Raw genomic sequence first — 16519 nt, forward strand, 5'->3', positions numbered from 1 at the left:
AGTCCCCGCCAGACTTAAGAAAGAGTGTGTGATGAGTTGATGAGGTCCAGGTGTGCCTCGTTGCGGTGCCCAGCTCCGCTCGCCACGCCCCCACCTGTCTAACCCAATGCCTGTGGAGCAAATCACCCAACAACCCTGTGCCCACACACAAATAACGTGACAGTACCCCCCCTCAACGGACGCCTCCTGGCGGCCCACCAGGCTTCTCTGGAAAACGTTCATAAAACTCTCTGATCAGCTCAGGATCCAAGATAAGGGATCGGGAGACCCAGGACCGCTCCTCTGGCCCGTACCCCTCCCAGTCCACCAGAAACTGGAACCCCCTACCCCGTCTGCGTATGTCCAACAGTTCCCGGACAGAATAGGCCGGGTGGTCGTCGATGAGCCGGGGGGGTGGAGGAGGTTCGGCCGGAGGGTTGAGAATGCTGGTAGAAACAGGCTTTAGAAGTGAAACGTGGAAGACCGGATGGACGTTGAGAGCAGGAGGTAGCTTGAGCTTGATAGCACACGGATTAATGATACCCGAAATCACATACGGACCAATGTACTTAGGGGTCAGCTTATTACACTCGGTCCGAAGGGGCAGGTCCCGAGAGGAGAGCCAGACGCTCTGCCCTACCTGGTAGTCGGGAGCCGGAGTGCAGTGTCCTGGTTAGCTCGCTCCGTCTGGCCGTTAGTCTGTGGGTGGTAGCCGGAGGAGAGGCTGGCCGACGCCCCTAAAGCCTGACAAAACGCCTTCCAAACTCGTGAGGAGAACTGCGGTCCCCGGTCCGACACAATGTCCTGGGGGATACCGTGGAGTCGGAACACGTGCAGAACCAGCAGGTTCGCCGTCTCCAGAGCTGAGGGGAGTTTTGAAAGCGGAACAAAATGCACAGCCTTAGAAAAACGATCAATAATAGTCAGTACGACCGTATTACCATCAGAGGGCGGGAGACCAGTCACAAAGTCCACTGCTATGTGCGACCACGGCCGGTGTGGAACAGGTAGAGGGCGCAGGAGACCAGCCGGAGCACGGTGTGACGACTTGCCGCGGGCACAGATGGAACAGGCAGCCACGAACCCCTTGGTGTCGGCAGCCATGGAGGGCCACCAAAACCGCTGTCGGAGGAGAGAGAGAGAGCGGAGAACCCCTGGATGGCAGGCAACTCTGGACTCATGCCCCCACTGGAGAACGGCCGTGCGGACTGCTGGGGGAACAAACAACCGACCCGGAGGGCAACGCTCGGGGGTAGGCAGTCCTTGCTGGGCGTCCAGCACCACCCGCTCAATCTCCCATCGGGCTGCCCCGAAGACACAGGTGGGAGGGAGAATATTTTCCTCCACCGACTGCATCACCGGGGAGTCGTACTGGCGAGAGAGCGTCGGCCTTGCCGTTTTTGGACCCAGGACGGTAGGTGAGAGTAAAACGAAACCGACCCAGGAAGAGAGCCCAACGTGCCTGGCGGGAGTTCAGCCTGCGGGCGGTCTGGATGTAGGCCAGGTTCCGATGATCCGTCCACACGATAAATGGATGCGCCGCTCCCTCCAACCAGTGCCTCCACTCCTGCAATGCCAGCACCACTGCTAGCAGCTCCCTGTTACCAACGTCATAGTTAGTCTCTGCGGAGCTCAGACGACGGGAGAAAAAGGAACAGGGGTGTAATTTGTTGTCCAGAGCCGAGCGCTGGGACAACACTGCCCCCACCCCAGAGTTGGAGGCATCCACCTCCACCACGAACTGGATAGCTGGATCGGGATGACACAGTACTGGGGCTGAGGAGAACAACTTCTTGAGCCGCAGAAACGCGGACTGAGCCGCCTGCGACCAACCAAAAGGAACCTTAGTGGAGGTTAACTGGGTTAGAGGAGCAGCCACCCGACTATAATCCCTTATGAACCTTCTATAAAAGTTGGCAAATCCCAGGAACCTTTGTAGCTGTTTCCGAGTGGTAGGAACCGGCCACTCGGAAACCGCCCTCACCTTCTCAGGATCCGCCCGCAGTTGACCCCTCTGCACCACGAAGCCCAGGAAACTGACCGAGTCTGTGTGGAAGGAACATTTCTCAGCCTTGACGAACAGCTTGTTCTCCCATAACCGCCGTAGCACCAGCCGAACCTGCTGCTTGTGTTCAGTGAGGTCCCTGGAAAAAATTAAAATGTCATCGAGATAGACCACTACAAATCGGTGTAACATATCCCGGAGAACGTCATTGATTAGGGCCTGAAAAACGGCTGGTGCATTAGTGAGCCCAAAAGGCATAACGAGGTATTCGAAGTGACCCAGTGGTGTGTTGAACGCTGTCTTCCATTCGTCCCCCTCCCGGACGCGAACCAGATGGTAGGCGTTCCGGAGATCCAGCTTAGTGAAGACGGTGGCCTGGTGAAGAGGAGCAAAGGCAGAGTCGAGAAGCGGAAGAGGGTACTTGTTCTTGACCGTGATGTCGTTTATTCCCCTGTAGTCCACACAGGGGCGCAGGGATTTGTCCTTTTTCTCCACAAAGAAGAACCCTGCTCCCACGGGAGAGGAAGAAGGACGAATGAGCCCATTCGCCAACGAAATATAGTTCTCCATGGACTCTCTCTCTGGTTTAGACAAGTTGTACAGTTTGCTGGAAGGCAGAGGGGCACCGGACAACAAGTCAATAGAGCAGTCATAGGGAAGGTGAGGGGGCAGGGACTGGGCCCTATCTCTACTAAATACCTCCTGGAGGTCATGGTAAATGGCGGGAACTCCCGAGAGGTCTATGGGGTCAGGTGAGAGAGAAGGAGCGGCACACTTACTAGGAGGCGTGGCTGACCGAAGGCAGTGAGAGTGACAAAAAGTGCTCCAGCTGACTATGGATGAGGTGGACCAGTCAATGTGGGGGTTGTGCAATTTCAGCCAGGGAAGGCCGAGCACAACGGGGGACGTGGGGGAGGGAATAACAAAAAAACTGATTAATTCCTGATGGTTGCCCGAGAGCAGGAGCGAAACAGGAGTGGTGAGTCACCCGAGCCAAGAGGCGCCCATCCAAGGCGAAGACCTCCTTGGGCTCAGGGAGCAAGTCCAGTCTCAGCTGGGCCTGAGAACAAAGGTCATAGTCAATAAAGTTTTCATCGGAACCCGAGTCAATAAAAACACAAAAGGAATCGGAATGCTGAAGACCCGGTAGCTGACCCAGAACTAGGATCCGCGTGGGGGAAACCGGAGGACCGGCCACTTGGCTCACCAGCGGCCCCCTGGAAGCTGGTGAGCGTGCCCTTTTACTGTCTGTGGGCATGTATCGAGAAAATGACCCCCCTCCCCACAGTAAAGACAGAGATTGTTCCTAGTGCGGCGGCGGCGTTCTGCAGAGGACAACCGCATTCTCCCCACCTGCATGGGCTCGGGCCCGAGTCCTACATCGGTGGAAGAAGCGGTGGGAGCAGAACGAGACATGGGGTTAGTCCGGGCGACCTGCCAACCGGTAGATCCAGAACCAACAGCGGCGGACGGAGTGTAGGGATGGTCGAGTCTCTCCCTCAGTCTCTCTCTTAACCGATTGTCCAAGCGGGTGGCTAAGGCAATGAGTTCATCCAGCGAGCTGGTCTCGTCCCTAACCGCAAGCTCGTCTCTAATACGGTCGGTTAGTCCCCTCAAAAAAACGCTCTGTAAAGCCGCCTCATCCCACCCACTCTCCGGAAACTTAATGCGAACTGCGCGACAGAGTCTGAGCCCTGACGCAGGGAGAGAAGTCTGCTGGCTTCCTTTCCCCGAACCGGGTGGTCAAACACCCTCCGCATTTCGTAAACAAAAATCGTCGTAGGAAAGCGCGAGAGTGGGTCTATTAATAGAGTTCGCTACCGCCCAGTCAGCGGCCTGCTCTGACAACAGACTCATAATAAAAGCAGTCTTAGTCCTGTCACTGGCGTAAGTCAACGGCTGCTGTTCAAAAACTAGGGAGCACTGATGTAAAAATAGCCTACAACGGCCTAACTCCCCCGCATACCTGACCGGAGTAGGAATAAACAGTTTGCGGAGCTGGTTGGGCGAGGAAACGGGCGCCACAGCAGGGAAGTCCGACGCGGAGGAGACTGCCGGTCCATGGTGCGAGACGGGAGCGGCTAGGGAGGAGACCTGGGAACCAATCTGCTCCATACGGGCTCCCAGCTCAGACATGCCGGCGGAGAGATCACGAAGAACCTCAGAAAACTCCTGTAACGCGGCGTTGTGTTGTCCGATCCTCGTGCCCTGCGAGGAGAGCGCCTGCCGAACCTTCTCTGATTCCGCGGGGTCCCTGTTGGCCAGATTATTCTGTTAGGAGCTCGGTAATGTTAGTTAGGACCCCGGATGCAGAAACTGAGGCAGTTCGGACAGTCAAAGATTTATTGTCCAAAAAGGAACACAAATGATATCCAGCGAAGCAGGTGAAGACAGGAACGGGTAGGCGTAGCTGGCGGAGGCTCTGGTGAAAGCTGCGGTCCGGTGGTATACGCTGGTGAGGAATTAGCTACCGGCAAAAAACACACAAACGTTAATGAAAACCAAGATCAGGATGGAGTATCATAGATTGATTTAAACTCGTTTGCCAAAGTACCAAATGAGACGGAATAATCTGGCGCCGACGAGAAGTCCCCGCCAGACTTAAGAAAGAGTGTGTGATGAGTTGATGAGGTCCAGGTGTGCCTCGTTGCGGTGCCCAGCTCCGCTCGCCACGCCCCCACCTGTCTAACCCAATGCCTGTGGAGCAAATCACCCAACAACCCTGTGCCCACACACAAATAACGTGACAGTCTGTCTCTAGTAGAGTGAGGCCCAATCAGTGTTACAGAACTTTGAACAGATTCACGCCCTTGCAGGAAAGCTACGTCATTCTTCAAAGAGAGCAAAGTCAACCCTTGGATTCAGACGAGCTCCTTCCACACGCATAGTGACGTTATAGTCATGTGACAAAGGAGTTTAGCCCTCTCTCGGACTACCCCCCAGAGAGCCAGTGAGGACAAACATTCTGTCAAACATCAGGATTAGGGAGACATTCGTTTTTTTAGGTTGATTCCATGTTCGATAACTAAAAGTAAGCAAATCACTCTTTCGGAGTAAGTTGGGATGCAAAACGAGACTGTTGCGATACATCTGACAGAGATAGGGGTGCCCATCCAGTCAATCTGTAGTTAAGGAGGGCGCTGCTCGTGTGGCGACCTGACAGCACAGAGAGTAGCGTGTATGTTGATGTTTTTTATGTCTGTTCCTTAGCATCGCGAGTGGGATTGTTGTGTACAGTTTATCACCCATAAAGTTCAGTCATCCGGGATGAACTCGGATTAGAGCCGCTGCTCCTTTGCTTAGAAAGGAGTCAGTTGAGGTGGTTCGGGCATCTGGTAAGGATGCCCACTGGACGCCTCCCTTGGGAGGTGTTCCAGGCACGACCAGTGGGGAGGAGACCCCGGGGAAGACCCAGGACTAGGTGGAGAGATTATATCTCAACACTGGCCTGGGAACGCCTCGGGATCCCCCCGTCAGAGCTGGTCAATGTGGCCCGGGAAAGGGAAGTCTGGGGCCCCCTGCTTGAGCTGCTGCCCCCGCGACCCGACCCCGGATAAGCGGATGACGATGAGATGAGATGAGATGAGAAGTTCGACAATCTGAGTTCCTAAATGTACTCTAAAGCTTTTCCTTGAGAAGGATCTACTTGGCGGCCTGCTCCTTGCCCTGCTTGTGACCCGCTCTCTAGACACGGGTCTTTCCATGCCTGTCTGTTCGCTGAGCAGGCTACCTGCAACAGCTGAGTGAGCTAAATGCCAGCTAGCTCGCCACACCAACAACAAAGGAATGGATAGTGCAATTCTCCAGTGGCTAGTGGCGCTATTGGTTCACTATCTGGATTACCTTTCCTGCTTCACATACGGATTAAGCACTCCACTTATTTTATTCTTTACGTCTCCAAGCTCCATGTTGCACTCTAGCTGCACAGCACAGCCGGCCCGTTGTGATGAGTGGAGGAGACACGTGTGCTGCAACATGTGTGGCGTCTTTTTTTTTATTTTTATTTTTTTACTTTGTGGAACTTTGTACACATTTGTTACTTAGGCCTACTCTGCTAAATGTATATAGGCCTATAATATTTATGTTTAGGGCATAGCTTTCTCCTCGGATTAGGCCAATAAAGCAATGATTAAAAAAAACAAAAAACACAAATGCTTGATCAAAGGCCCGGCCCGAGGGTAGTGGTGGGAAATATCGCGGGTCGGGTCGGGCTCGGGCAGAGAATCTGAACTCTAATGCTCTGAGTGACGGGGTTAGCTGAAGGTTAACCAACACTGCTAGCATGTCAAGTGCAGTGCCTCCGCGACGGGTTTTGGTAGAGAAAGAAAACGGCAGGAGTGCTGTTTAGAAGTACTTTGGATTTGAGGCAAATTAACAAGGAAAGTAAAGAGTATGCACATGGACAGCAATAGAGATCTTTTCACAAATTTGAAAATTATAATAAAAAAGGATATATACAGTATATGTTATATGAAAGCTGAGTCTCCACTGATTCTTACAATCCAAACCATATTACTCTGTGACTAACACTTGCAAATAACAAATCTAGAACAAACTTCCCCTTTTCTTTTTCTTTTTTTTCTATCTATGTTTTACCTTTGTTGTTTTTGTCCTCAAAGTTGAGTTTGATCGCATAAAACCACCATAAACCGATAATCCATGACCATCAATGACTAAGAACGTCTCTGAGGAAATAGGTAAATTGCCTTCAGTCAGAACACCTGTTGTTTATTGCTATCTGGTGGCCATATGGTGTATTTGCGAGTGTTTGGCTTGGTGTCATTCAATTATATTTGCCCTGACCTTTCAATCGAGGGGTCAAGTGTCAAAATTGTACAACGGGTTCTCAAGATCTACCTGTTTGTGTCTCATAGAACTACAGGGCTACCAACTGATAATGACCTGATCATGAACTGATCATTATTTCAGATGGAATTGTTGTCTTCCACTTATGCTGTGTCCTAGCTTTGTCCACTCTAACCAAGTAATTTCCACATTGAATACTTCACTTGCACAACCATCTTTCTTTTGTTTTCCTGTGGTATCGAAAATGGTATTGAATATCAATATTTTTCAAGGTATTGTATCGAAGTTAAAAAATCCACACACTAGCCTACTCCTACTGTTGTGTTAAATACATCAAAACTTCCAATTTTTTGTGTTGTTACAGGTCAGTCCTAGGCCTACGTGTGCTTATTCTTTGCAACACACATTTATTTCAATAAATGTATTACTGTAAAAACTTTGTGTCAGAAAACAGTGTCCTATATAGGTGCACATTCAATTGTGGCTACACTATGGCTTTCGATATGGCTTGGTAGATCTCGATACAGTATCAACTTTAAAAGTAGATCTTGGTTCAAAAAGGTTGTGATCTACATCACAAAAGGGGCAGATAACTTCATTGGTACTCAACCTGCGCATAGGCATGATCAACATGCAGGTGCCAATGCATGCGGCAGTGCTAATGTGATCATCAGGAGCCATGGTTACACTCAGAACTTTTGTTTTGTTTCAATGTTTTTGACATGTTTATTCTTTTTCCTTCACTGATTTCCAGACGGCAAAATTGGTGTTCCAGCTCAGGCAGAAGTGGCACAGCATGTTTCTCAGAAGAATGCGATCCCCATCAAAACCCTTGTCCCAGCAAGATGAGGCCACCATCTGCGCCCTGGTCTCGGTACGGCTTCACACTGAACCGCCACGCTCAGTGGTTTGAGTGGACGTGAACGTTGAATCTGAGTCATCTCAGACCCTGTGTGCAGGCGGTGAGACTGAACCGATATTTCTTCATCCCAGGTCCTCACAGCAGAGGAACAAGCGTTGGGCCTGCTCCAGCCAACTGGTATTGGTCAGCGGCCCTGGCCCATGCTGTCTGAGGGCTGTCAGGAGGCGTCCCCCTGGGGTAGTGGTAGCAGCAGGACCACTTTACCCAACCAAGAGCCTCCTGTCTGTACTCCAGATGCTGTCATGCAGGTATGTTTATTTAAAGACCCACCAAGGAAATATTAAGATATACTATATTTGTATGCACAAATAATTATGTTTGATGCAGCTTCCATGTCTGCATGCCTTTCTGTTTACATGTAATAACAGCAAGTATGTTGTGTGCTTTATATATTATAGAATAAAGACGACGACAAAGAAGGCAAGATAACTGAAGAATGTCACTGAATCACTTTGGGAATGAATTGGCAAAGATTGTTTTCAAAATTAGATTTTTTATCGTCTTCCAATATCTGGTGGAAATCTATTTACTATGTGAGATATAACTAATATTAAATGGTTAATGACACCATGACCCATTACTCTAATTTGATTACAAAAACAGTTTAGATATTTGTTTGGATTTGGAAGTTGAAGTTTAACTGTACTTCTTAAATGATAACAATGTTGTAGCTTTCATTAAGAATAACAGGCATCCTATTCAGCCTGTTTTTAGTTCAATACTTATAAAGTTTCTGCTTGATATTTTCTAAGTTGTGTTATTTTCCTAGCCAAAAACTGTTTGAAATTATAATGAATTAATAATCTACTGAAAATGTATTCTGTATTCTGAATTAATTGAATTGATTAATTGAAACATAAGTGGTCTTATTTGACCTATTGAAACCTTTCCAATCAGTTAACAATAAATCATTGTTTCATGTTGGTGGCCTCACTATATCTTTCTTTTATATCTATACTATATATACAGTATATTTGTCATTTTACAATAATAGTAAAGCCGCCCCAGAACAGACAAAGAAAATACATGAAAATGACACGGTCCTACTGTATGACTGGTGGTGGCCTAATGAATACATGATGAAAAACATGGTTTGATGTCATGCTATGTCTCACAGGATAGTTGGTTGAGGATGGACTTGAACCAGTAACACCGTGGTCACGAGTCTGACGCAGTACCACTACACTACATGATTAGTAGTTTGCAAAGGGCAGAACAGAGTATATTTTGATAAATAGAAGTCTTCCGTACATGGAGGTATGGTATGCTTGGTCGGTATGGTAATATGGCATTGGTATGCCTTAAAAATGGGTTTTCCAGAAGTTAACCATGTTTCTAAAGCATGTGTCAAAACCCACTGTCAAACGGACGTTTGCGGAATTACGTGTGTACCGCTTTAAGGCCCAGCCTGTGTTGGAGAGAGGTCACGGTTCAGAAAGGCAACTTTAAACAAATGCATCCAATTTTTCTTTTCAGATAGACTTGTAATTTGGCATGGGTATACTGTGGAATCTCCTCTTAGTAGCCATAATCGACAGCTGGGCCTACGTGTTTTTGACACAATGTTAGAGCTGTTTAAACATGTTGTAGAGGTGTTAACATATGCATGTATTTCACTTGAAAATGTATATCTCTGCCGTTTAGCCTTATTGCTATGAATTTCACACCATATAGTCCCACAGTCACCTGGTACATGTGTGACAAGTTTGCAGCTTTTACCACTTTTGGCACGAAAGCAGTTTATGTGTGGGTGTTTGGTCGAGTTGTAGCCTTTGCATTAAGTCCAAATGGTCTGACCATATGGGTTGCGATTTATACATGCACTATTGAGAAATAGTGCATGTATAACAAGTTTCATGCATATTGCACCTTCCTAGTGGTAATGGCAGCCTGTTGAAGGTCTGAACTTCCAGACCTTGTTATAGCGTCACCTATGTGTTATTCTGGCCCATCTTTTGATTCCCTCATTTTGTGACTTATACTTATTAATTTGTATAACTTTTGGAGCAAAAAAGTCAGTCAAAGTTCCTACTTTTCTCGTAGGACCCCTAATAATACTAACGATAACAATAGGGTTCCTACGTTTCTCGTAGGACCCCTAATAATACTAACGATAACAATAGGGTTCCTACGTTTCTCGTAGGACCCCTAATAACCAGCGCAAGGAGACTAGCGCCGGAGTGGTCGGATAAGAAGCTCTCAGCGATGCAGGTAGACCACGACATGGTGGCCTGGATTGGAGACCACTTGTCCTGCAGGCCACAGTACGTGCCGCTGCAGAGCGGCCTGTCAGATGTGGTGAAGAGCAACACAGGCGCACCCCAAGGAACAGTACTTTCACCTTTTTCTCTTCACCATCTACAACTCCGACTTCACCTTCAACTCTGGAACGTGCCACCTAGAGAAGTTCTCGGATGACTCCTCCTCCATCGTTGGCTGCATCAGTGAGGACAGGGAGGACGAGTACAGCGGTGTGCTGGAGGGCTTCGTCAGATGGTCCGAAGAGAACCACCTCCAGCTCAACATCGTCAAGACCAAGGAGCTGGTGGTGGACTTCCGGAGCAGGAAGCCCCCAACCCCCATTACCATCCAGGGGGTTGAAATAGAGACGGTGGACGCTACAAGTTCCTCGGAGTGCGCATAAACAATAAATTGGACTGGACAGACAACACAGCTAGTCTAGTCTAGCTCTGTCGTGTCGAGACCCCTGTCCACGGGCGCGCTCCTCTCAGTCGGCCCCTCTAGGATATATTCTCTATTGGACCACTCGCCGCATCAACACAGCAACACAACAACACCAACCCTTTGGCGCTCCTCACCTGTAGACGACCGGGAGAGCGGGTCCTCGCGGTGGGGGGGAGACCCCTCCTGGGTCACCCTCGAAAGCACCGAGTCCGAAACCGGGGTTGTAATTGCCTACTACAACACGTAGTCAGGTAGTTTTATTCCAATAAATCCAATTTGTTATATGCTTCTCATAAGAATTTTTTTTTTAAAAGTAATACAAAGTAACAAAACAAAAGTAAAGAGAAAAGTTGTGCTCCAACTGACTGGCTGTCCCTAGAGTCTATCTACGTCCTACGTGTGACAAGAAAGAGTAAGAGTCTGAGTTTGAATCCCTTGCCGCGATGTTGCATGGTCTATTTATAACTTTTCTTATTCTCCTTCTCGAACATTCTAGTTCTAGCTGGTTCCAAGCGATACATGCAGACAGTTGACCTTTGTTGTCACAGAGGTCAAACCACATCCTGCCTTGCATGCCTGACCCTGAGGTAGGGGGCCCCTTTCTCAAGAAGTGAGCACGTTGCAAAAGGGGGCCAGCTGCACAGTAGGTTTTACACAACACAAAGGTTTCCATCAGACAGACAATATAATGGTTATATAGATCCTTTAGCTAAAGCATGAATACATGGTAGGCGTGAATACATGATGTGCTGGCATATATTGCCTAAGGAAATGCACTTTTGAAATTTAATGCAAAATGATTAATATAATTAAAATAATTGCAAAATTGCAAGCAGTTGCAAAAGTATCCGCAGGAAAAACAACAGCTGAGACTCGTAGCAGCAGATTGGAGCAGTTGGATCGATGGACTTGTGCTCGCTCATTAAAATGCTCAATGAACATAGCGATCTATATAATTTTATTAGTGAGGAAATATTTCACAGATGTGCAACACATTCGCACATCCGTGTTTCATAATCTGAGAACGTGCACAAATGTTGTGCACGTTCTCAGATTATGAAACACGGATGTGCGAATGTGTTTTGCACCAACTGCGCTGCAATGATTGTAGCAAAAGTCAAGTGCGTGACTCTTTGAAGTTGTGATGCACAGGATAGGATTTGTGCACCTGTAACAAAGGACTTGTGAACTCGTAGCCCCTATTTTGTGTTTACAATGGTAGAAAAAATATTTATGACTTTAATAACAAATTTACTGTTACACATTTGTGACTTTAGTGTACACATGCAACATAAATATTTACGACTTCAACTTTACTGTTACACATTTGTGACTTTAGTGTACGCATGCTCAAGACTTTTGCTACAATATTACCTTCATATGAAATAGCCTGCTTCTCCACTCATTCAGGGCTCTACCGGTGCGCGTGTGAGGAGAGACCAGCCGTCGTGGGTGAGGTGACGCCACCCGGAAGGACGAGACTATGGATTCCTCCCAGGTTTTTTTTCTTTTAAGTAAGAGGTCCTTTTTTGTATGATTAAAAGTGCCTTTGTGGCTTAAGATCTCACGTGTGTGTGTGTGTGTGTGTGTGTGTGTGTGTGTGTGTGTGTGTTTGTGTGTGTGTGTGTGTGTGTGTGTGTGTGTGCGTGTGTGTGTGTGTGTGTGTGTGTGTGTGTGTGTGTGTGTGTGTGTGTGTGTGTGTGTGTGTGTGTGTGTGTGCTGCATTTCTGGAACTTAGCCGCTTTATAATTTACACTTTTATAATTGATATTGTTTATACTGTCTGTTTTATTAGGTTGTGCATTTTTTATCCTGTGTTTTTCCACTGCTGCCGGGCAACAAACAAATGTATCCTACAGGGGATTAATAAAGTTGTATCTATTTAAAGGTAGTTGGCCGTTGGTTTGAGTCTAGGCTGCTATTCCTTTAAGAATAGGCAAAAAAGGGTTAGGGATTAATGTTAGGGAAATGTAAAAAAGCGAGTTCTACAATGATCCACCCTATCAGCTGCTTACTTTTTAATCATTCTGGTTATGGGCCAATAGTGATCACGTTTATTTTAAAATGGCCAATCCAGGGCCCCTTGCGCACCGTGGCCCCTAGGCTGCAGCCTAGACCAGCCTGTGCGCTCATCCCGTCTGCCCATGCTATCGATCAGTGTCTGCAATCGTGGAAAGCATGAAACTTACTGTTGTACATGATAATATTTTATAAATATTCATAATGATAATTAAACGTGATGAATTAAACGGGTCGAATTGTCTTTTATGATATACCAAAACTTAACGGTCTAATACATCTTAATAATAAAAATCAAGATAATTTAAAAACGATTTATCTCCACTACAATGTCAAATGCGTTATTCTTTTTTGGTCTAATAAATAAATAAAATATGACTTAATACAGTGATATATTTCATTTTTCTTTATCCATGATGCCACATCATCAGCCGGTCTCCGCAGAGCCGACATGCGCACTAGGGACCGGGCAGGCCCCGCCCCCCTCCCCTTTTCCCCTTCTCACACAGCTTCTGTGCACGGCACCTTCTCAGCAAGCAGGGGCGCCTGCAGCCGGAGGGGGCGCCAATATGCCAATTCCCCCACACAGTGGTGTCGGAAAATTCATATGATAGATAATAGAAAACCGCTTCACGGCGCGGATGATTTTGACTGGCGTCCCGTAGTCGCCACAATATGACTTCCATATAACTTCTACCTTGACTTGACTAAATCTTTGGTGGTGCGTTTATTTCACTGTAAAACTGAAATATGTATATTATCCCCTTAACCAAGCTGTATTGATTCAATATTCAATCAAATTGCTGTTGCAAATATGGATTGCGTCCTGAGACCAGTTTTTACTATGTTTTTACAGTTTTTACTACTATCCCAGGAACTATGTTTGTTGCTGGGATAGTTGTGTGGAAATAGTGGAAATGCATGACAAAGTGCTTAGAGGAAACGCCAGAAACTGCATTCAACATTTCGAGGTAGCGATTGAGTTTACAATCTATTGTAGGCTAATAATCACAAAACCTTTTTATTTTATTTACATTTTGAGTTTTGTCATGGTTGAATACAACTTAATACAAATGTAAGAATAACAATATAAACAATAATCTTTCCATTAAGTGACTAAGGGAAATACAGTTGAACTTGGCATCAGATCAAACAAAAGTAAGTTCAATGTATCATAGTAATTGGATAATGAGATGAAATAGAAAGACAGAGAAATAAGATTTGTTACTGTTGTGCCTCATTGTAATCCGCTTTAATTGTTGTTTAGCTGTTATCTATTAGAATATAACAATGTATCCATTCTCTCCTCCAGTGACTGTACAAATATCTGTTCATCAATATAAAATGATTATATTACAATTGGCCTTTGGGTTCAGGGCCTTCTTGTGGCCGTGGGCCCCTGGCCACTGGCCCTGTTAGCCCTGCTGTGGATATACAGGCCTGGACATATCATGCCCATTCAAACCATTATAACTAATCATTTTCCCAATGTCATGGTTCACCAGTAATTAAACTAAACTCGAAGCATGAACATAAACACTTTCTACTAATGACTATTGAATTGAGTTGTCCCTTATTGCATTTTAAAAGGTTTGTTTTAGTTGAAGTGTTCATTGTTCCTCATCGCTAAATGCTAGAGCATGACCTGACATTACTTAATGTCAAATGCCTTCGTCAGAATATTTTCTGCGTCAATAGATAAGCTGTCAAGAATAGAACTCAAAAACGTGTAAATAGAAGCGAAAGAAAGTGCAGCCGCTATTGGGATTCCTAGAAAAGGAATCCATCTGGAACCTTCCTCTGCTGCCAAACAAACTACACCAATTGTAGCAGATCGCAGTATTAAAAGAACAAGCTCTTGTGTGACATCCTTTCCAGAACAAAGACATTTCAACACTGCCCTTAAATCATCTACAGGTATTTTTGTAGTCCTGGAAAGTTTCTCCACCGACTTTTTATCGAGACCAAACGTAAACAAATATTTTGTAAGAACACCGACCAGGATGGCTAAATCAGCTGCAATGGAAAGCCCTGGGACAGGTGCAGCTCCTATAACTGCAGACAGTAAAGCATAGTACTTTATTTGTGAACGGAAAACCTTTTTCTTCTTGTAAATGGTGCTTTTGCAGATGTTGGGAAGGGCTAAGATCAGAACATTTCTCTTGTGTGAAGGAAGCTCTCTCTCCATGGTCTCCTGGAAGGCAGGGAAGTCGTACAAATGGAGATCCAAACTAGACACCAGGAAGACCTGAGGAGACACCACACCTTGTTCTTCAAGTCCTGTTGGAAATGGAATACAGGTTGAACTTAATGTGGTTAGAAAGGCGTGTGGGAATACATGTTTAAACTGTACTGTATCAGACTTTACTGAGACTCAGCATAGCATAGTCATATACATATATTTGATCTAATTCAAGGAACATAAATATATATATTTAATGAAACATTGAGAAGTGCTCCCCAGAAAAGACAACCTTGAATGCAGTTTTTCCTGATTTCCTGAAGTGTCTTTTCTTCATTGTACTCCCTCTGGCTCCTTTGCTCATCACGTAGATTGTGGTCAATCTTAGAGCGGACAAAATATAACTCCTTGCCCATTTTCTTGATCTCCTGAGCCAGCTTGGCATCATTCTCTCTGAAGCGATCAGCTGATACAAGGATAAAGAAATCAAACTTTTTAAACTCAACGTGCTTCAGGTACTTATCAGCTGGGAATTTGGTGGTTCCGATTCCCGGGAGATCCCATAATGTAACATTTGGGTGTATTGGATGTGGGTAAGGATCAGGCTTCATGGTCGTTTCCACAACACCAGTAGGGGCCGCTCCATCATCTGTGCCGTCTATCCCCCTGAAGGCATTTACAAATGTGGACTTTCCAGATCCACATTCTCCTGTGACAGCAATGTTCAGTGGAATTTTATTTGTATCTTCCAAATACTTGTTGGTTATTGATGCAGCTGAGTCTGTATCATCGTTTTCCAGGGCCTTTTTGATATCTTCAATCATTTTGTTTGATCCTTCGGCCATCCTTTATGAATAAGAAATACAAAATGAAGGGTTTATTCACTTTCTTGCCTGGTAGGTAAGTTGAACTTAGACCTTAACCTTTTAATTTAAACTTGATTATTATCACACAGGACAGGCGTGCAGTGTAATTGGCCAACACACAGCTGCAGCCACACAATGGGAAACATTCAACTACAATGAAACCGAACAAAGTCATGTTCTACTCCGTTTTACTATTGGGCATATATCTGAGATATGAGCTGTGTAGTCTATATGCTGCTTAGTTTGCCATGTACACAAAATATACCTTAATCTGTTGCATTAATTCTGGAAATAAATGTTACAACACAAACAATGTGGGTTGAGTTGTCACAGGCATGTGTTTGTGTTGCTTCCTGCTTTCGACATTTATTCTTGTCTGGGGAATACAACCTATAAATAAATGTAAAAGAAAGTAGCTCACGGGTGACCTTAATTGTTCGACAAAACAAATTGTAAACACAAAGACATTTTGGGCCCTATCTTGCACCCAGCGCAATTGACTTTCTACACCGACGCATATCGTTAGTATCATGAATCGCTAGTTTGCACCCGGCGTGAATGAATTTCGTTCCGCCTGGCTCCACTCATCCATCTGGGATCGCTCCCGTTGGGAGGTATTTGGGGACTACCAGAAAATGGTAGAGCCAATCAGGACTGCCGGGCAGGACTTTTATAGATGTGATGTAGCGGAGAAGCGACTGTTTTGATTCAGACGGCTCGCATCGAGGAAGCAAGCGTCACGGGTTGGTTTCGATGTGAGTGGTTGAAGTAGCACCTCAATAAAAATGACGGACAAGTGGTTTATCCAATCATATGCAAGGATTTTTGATAAAGCCCAGCCTTCTAAAGCACCTCTTCAATGGAGCGATCCCAGATGGATGAGTGGAGATAGGTGGAACGAAATTTATCTGGTGAGAGTCAGGTAAATTTTAGTGGGGACTCTGAAAAAGTAGGGCATCTCGCCCGGGGGCGGGGTTACGGCCATGCGTCACATCTCTCATGCGGGTTCTCGTTGGCGATGGTGCAGCGTGCACAGGCAGGCACAGAGCCAGCGA

The 16519-nt window shown here is 46.1% G+C and overlaps 2 protein-coding genes across 2 annotated transcripts in view; one reads left to right on the forward strand and one right to left on the reverse strand.

Moving 5' to 3' along the window:
* Nucleotides 1–8158, forward strand: part of ythdc2 (YTH domain containing 2) — a gene marked incomplete at both ends in the record, with an annotated part of 117881 nt that extends 109723 nt beyond the window's left edge. Inside the window, 3 exons of the mRNA XM_084480826.1 lie at nucleotides 7545–7664; nucleotides 7784–7960; nucleotides 8111–8158. Of these exons, the coding sequence (XP_084336952.1) occupies nucleotides 7545–7664; nucleotides 7784–7960; nucleotides 8111–8158 (345 nt within the window). The remainder of the gene's footprint in view (nucleotides 1–7544; nucleotides 7665–7783; nucleotides 7961–8110) is intronic.
* A 5297-nt stretch (nucleotides 8159–13455) lies between these two features.
* Nucleotides 13456–15422, reverse strand: LOC311360735 (interferon-inducible GTPase 5-like; the record flags this gene model as incomplete). The annotated part of the gene is made up of 2 exons (XM_084480827.1): nucleotides 13456–14696; nucleotides 14891–15422. 2 exons carry the CDS (start codon nucleotides 15420–15422, stop codon nucleotides 14068–14070), a joined length of 1161 nt encoding a protein of 386 aa, XP_084336953.1. The 3' UTR covers nucleotides 13456–14067.
* Between the last annotated feature and the right edge of the window lie 1097 nt (nucleotides 15423–16519).

This window comes from Micromesistius poutassou (assembly GCF_964030765.1).
Source record: "Micromesistius poutassou genome assembly, chromosome: 16".
Classification (NCBI taxonomy): domain Eukaryota; kingdom Metazoa; phylum Chordata; class Actinopteri; order Gadiformes; family Gadidae; genus Micromesistius; species Micromesistius poutassou.